This window comes from Brassica oleracea, unplaced genomic scaffold (assembly GCF_000695525.1).
Source record: "Brassica oleracea var. oleracea cultivar TO1000 unplaced genomic scaffold, BOL UnpScaffold00929, whole genome shotgun sequence".
Classification (NCBI taxonomy): Eukaryota; Viridiplantae; Streptophyta; class Magnoliopsida; order Brassicales; family Brassicaceae; genus Brassica; species Brassica oleracea.
In genome coordinates, this window is record NW_013617527.1 from 42891 (window position 1) to 47341 (window position 4451).

At 48.1% G+C, this 4451-nt stretch overlaps 1 protein-coding gene across 1 annotated transcript; it reads right to left on the bottom strand.

Annotated features, from left to right (window-relative positions):
• Nucleotides 1-1683: 1683 nt before the first annotated feature.
• LOC106320462 lies at nucleotides 1684-2928 on the bottom strand. Its single transcript, XM_013758833.1, has 2 exons — nucleotides 2375-2928; nucleotides 1684-2332 (listed from the first exon to the last, which is right to left on the bottom strand). Exons 1-2 carry the CDS (start codon nucleotides 2926-2928, stop codon nucleotides 1684-1686), a joined length of 1203 nt encoding a protein of 400 aa, XP_013614287.1.
• Nucleotides 2929-4451: the final 1523 nt, after the last annotated feature.

Genomic DNA, 4451 nt, shown 5'->3' on the forward strand with positions numbered 1-4451 from the left:
TTTGCTAAGTGTAAGGACAAGGGTCTGAGTTGTCATCTCGTCCTTCGCCTCTATTTTTTTTTAGATCATCAAACTCGTTGCTCATTGAAGCTTCGAGCGTGTTTTGGTTATGGACGAAGAGACATGCTTTCAGGATCTCGTATGTTTTTGATATCATGCCTTGAGACTTTAGAGACCAGTGTGCTAGGTATAGGGTAAGACCTAGGTTTACTTTTGGTTGAAGGCTTTTGCGATGATTAATCGGCTGTCGTTTAGCCTGTTGAGATTTTAACATGACTGCATTCCGCTTTAAAGTCTGCGATATGTTCTCGGCTTACACGACTTGTATGGTAGGAATCGAGCATCTCTTCGAGGACAATTTTTTAAGTCTCCCAAAAGTGCTGACCGAAATTTCGGATTTCTTTTATAGCGCGCTATTTTATCCTAGTCGGATGTAAGAGGACCTATCCTTAGGATGGATCTAAATGCGTTTTTTTAGGACTGCTAATGTTCTCGGAGGGGCCAGTCGACGAGTGTTTGTAATTTATAGTCGCGAACGGACTGAGAGCATGTTTTTGAAGATCTAGGCGACGTCTCGCTTATTTTTTCGAAAACATACTGTTAGTAATATTCTGAGTATCTGAGACCGGGGTCTTGTGTTCTGGTCGAGGGTCAGAACCGACGGTGCGACCGAAACCTTTTTGCGAATGAGTTTTTGTGGTCGATGGAGTCTGTTGATCCCAGCCATGCCTTAGTCGATGTGACGATGTTTCTTTGTCGGATAAGTTAGTGTGGAGTTGATCCGTTTTGAGGTAGGATGATTTGTTTGCGAGTTTTCACTTTTTGGTTTCGTACAATAATCGTTTTGCTCGTCTTCGGATGTTTTTCAAAAGTTTAACGAGATATTTTTCCGAAATAAGAGAGATGTTAACGAAGTTTTTATTGCCGAAAAAGTTTCAAAAATATTGAGTACAAGGAAAATATTTTAGAATGCGGGAATATACGAGTATTCGTATATGTACCTACTCCCCCCCCCCTTTTTGGAGAGGGGGGGATAGCTGAACCCGTCCTTGGACGAGCTGCCTATGTACCCTCTTCGGGGATCAAGCCATCTCGTAGTTCTGGTTTTTGTGCGAGTGTGTTTACTCGGCTATTGCATCAATCGCGTTAGTTGCAGGATCGACGACCTTTACCGGGTTTGTTTCCTCCGGTTGGGTAGAAGCATTAGGCTTTGAAACTGGTTGTTCTTTGGCCGTTACATGAGTTGACGATTCTGGATCATCTTTTTCGAAGCGTTTTCAGTTGGCGTCTATGTTAGCTTTGCCCGTTTGGGATTCACCATCGAGATGGTCGTGATTTACCGTAGTTTGTGTTCGGCTAGGAAGCAGCATCTCGACTATGGCTGGGATCCCCAGATCACGGCGATTAGTCGGGAATTTGATTCCTACGTGATAAGTCGACGGGACTGCTTTCATGACGTTCAGCCTAGGTGTGCGCATGATGACGTTGTAGATGGCCAGGTGGTAAACGACTACGAAATCGACGATCTTCGTGACTTCTTTCGCCGCAACAAGTAGTTTGATCGATCCAAGAGTCATAGATGTCTTGGCCTCGAAACCGGTTAGCGGCTTGGGGGATGGTACGACTTCTCCAAACTCGATGTTCATCCTTTTAAGATTATCGTGGAAGATGACATTGACCGTGCTACCCGTGTCGATGAGAACTCTCGCGACCTCGAGATATCTTATCACGGGATCGATCACGAGCGGGTCGGAGTGGGGCTGATCGATCCCGTCGGCCTCTTCTTCGTCGCGGGAAATCGCTAGGAGCGCTCCCGGTTAGCGAATTTGCGCTTGTCTCAGCCTTGCGCTCATAAGCTTTGATGGCGGAGATTGTATCACTGCAGAACTGCGATCCTCCGATGATCATATTGACTCTGCAGCGACTATTGTCATTGCCCTTCTCATCCTGCCTTCTCCCGCGCTTTTCTCCTGATTGGTTCCCTTGGAGAGAGTTCTCCGTTTGAGGGGCTTTATTGTTTCTCGGAGGGCGGTCTGAGTAGCGGACGAGATCTTTTACGCTAGATACTTCGGAGAGTTCTCCTGCGAGCAGCTTTGTGGCCAACCTGGCACCGAGAACCTTACAGTTTACGGTCGAACGACTGCGGGTCTGATGAAAGTCGCAGAAGGCGTTCTCGTCGTAATTCGGATTCCGAGTCAATGTATTTCCCGTCGTCCGGCCTTGCTCTGGTCCGGAATTGATGGCGTAGTTATGCGCCCCCTGGGTCTCCTCTTCCCCATGATGGACGTTTTTGTCGTTACGAGGGTTTCTCCTTTTAGGTTTTTGATCCGACCTGGGATCCTTCGATGAAGTTTTTGTTAGCCTCTGTCTTTACAATAAGATTTTTGTCTCTTCTTCGATGGTTATATAGTCTGTGGCCTTATGGAGCGCGTCTTGAATCATACGCGGCTTATCAAAGGTTATCCACTTCCTGAACTTTGACTTGTACCAGAGCGTTTTACAGAGTGCGTCTACTGCCACTTTGTCGCTTATTCCACTGACTCTAGCCATGACAATCCTAAACCGTTTTATGAAGTCGCGGAGAGGTTCGTCCTCTCCTTGGGACATGCTCCAGAGATCGACATCAGAGGTTTCTCGGTCTATGAACATAGAGTACTGCTTGAGAAACTTCGAGGCGAGTTTGCGAAAGCTTCCAATGGAATTCCCCTTCAGGCGAGAGAACCATTCGAGCGCTGCTCCTTGGAGATTTTTGATGAAAAGGCGGCATTCGCCGGCATCTCTTTCGCTTTCTCTGAATTTGGCTATCTCCATTGCGATCTGGAAAGCTTGCAGGTGTGCCCTGGGATTGGTCGTTCCGTCGTAAGGCGTTACCTTGATCTTTCCAGGATCCGAAACCCTAGTTTCGGTGATGCAGGTAGTAAAGGGCATTTTTCGAGGTTCCTCGAGCAGCAGATCGATCTCGGTCGCGGTGCTAGTAGCGTGGTGAATCTGAGATCTCACCGCTCGGACTTCTGCAGCCGTTTACATGAGATGATCGCATAGATCGCGGATCTGGGATTTCTCGCTAGCAGGTTTCCGATTTTGTCGGTGTTTGCCGTGAGTGTTCTGAGTCTGCCCCTCGACCTGTTCTTCCTGTTCGTCCCAGAAGATAGCTTCTTCTTCTTCGGTCATAGGATTATCAAACTGGGAATCATCTTGAACCACACGACTCCTTGTACGACGCCGATGCACGTCTGCATCTTCGTCCGTAGGTTCGGACTGACTGCTAGAATCCACATCGACGCGCTCAATTTCTCCATCCTCCTTGTCTTCCATGATTGGGGGAAGATCTCCTAGGTTTTTCCGCGTTGGCGCAGGGGTGATTTCGTCTGGATTTTGCCCGGACATTTTCCCCTACGCATTGCTGGGCCGGTCCATAGGAGTTGCAAAATCGAGTCTTCTTCTGCGGATTTGGGTTGTTCCGCTCGAATAACAAAAACGGAAAGTTGCCTAAATTGCTCTAAGTATTGCTCTGAGTAATAATTCTTGTGTCCTTCGCCCCTTCAACTTCGATCCCCTTATATACTCCTTCTAAGGCGGTTTACCTTTTCCCTTTCTGCCCTCGGTCGAGTTTATCGCTTCGTGGAAATATTCCATTTTTCTTCGATCTCTGTATTTATCTTCGGAAACTTGACATTTATCCATCGTCGTAACGACTTGGCTTGATTCCATAAAATCATAAGTGGGCTCTTTGCCGTGTTCTGGCCCCCTTTCGGGCCGTTTCCAACTAGGCGTTTTTACGATTTTATAAAAAGAACGCTTCCGAAAAGACGTCGATTCTGGAAAACATTCAAATTCCTTGTATAGCGTAGGCAATCTTGGGTGTTCAGCTAACCATTGCCATCTTCTACGATCAATCCGAATGTTATTCGCGAAAACGAGTTCTTGCGGTTTTCAAATACCTCCGATCGATACGAAAGAAGAGTGAGTTCGATGCAATCTCAGGAGAGAAAATAAGAGGACGAGGTGAAGATAGATTCTGGTCGATCCAGCCCTGCCGTTCGCCGAACTAGACTGGTCCAACATGGCCGTTCGCCGAGCTGAATCTGCGGTTGATCAAGCTTGGCCGTTCGCCAACCTAAACTGGTCCAGCTCGGCGAACTGCTGAGCTTAATCCGTGGTTGATCCAGCTCGCCGTTCGCCAAACTGGACCGGTCCAGCTCGGCGAACGGCCGAGCTGAATCCGTGGTTGATCCAGTCGGCTGTTCGCCAATCTAGACTGGTCCAGCTTGTCGAACGACCGAGCTGAATCCGTGGTTGATCCAGCTCGGCTGTTCGTCGAACTGGACTGGTCCAGCTCGATGAACGACAGAGCTGAATCCGTGGTTGATTCAGCTCAGCCGTTCGCCGAACTGGACTTGGTCCAACTCGGCGAACGGCTGAGCTGAATCCTGTGGTTGTTCTAGCTCGGC

What these genes read in the sequence shown, in the direction of transcription:
- LOC106320462 (XM_013758833.1), bottom strand. Translation starts at nt 2,928, where the DNA reads ATGCCCTTTACTACCTGCATCACCGAAACTAGGGTTTCGGATCCTGGA. An exon ending in GAAGAGACAAAAATCTTATT is followed by an intron (nt 2,333 to 2,374) that starts GTAAAGACAGAG and finishes GAAGGATCCCAG; the next exon opens with GTCGGATCAAAAACCTAAAA.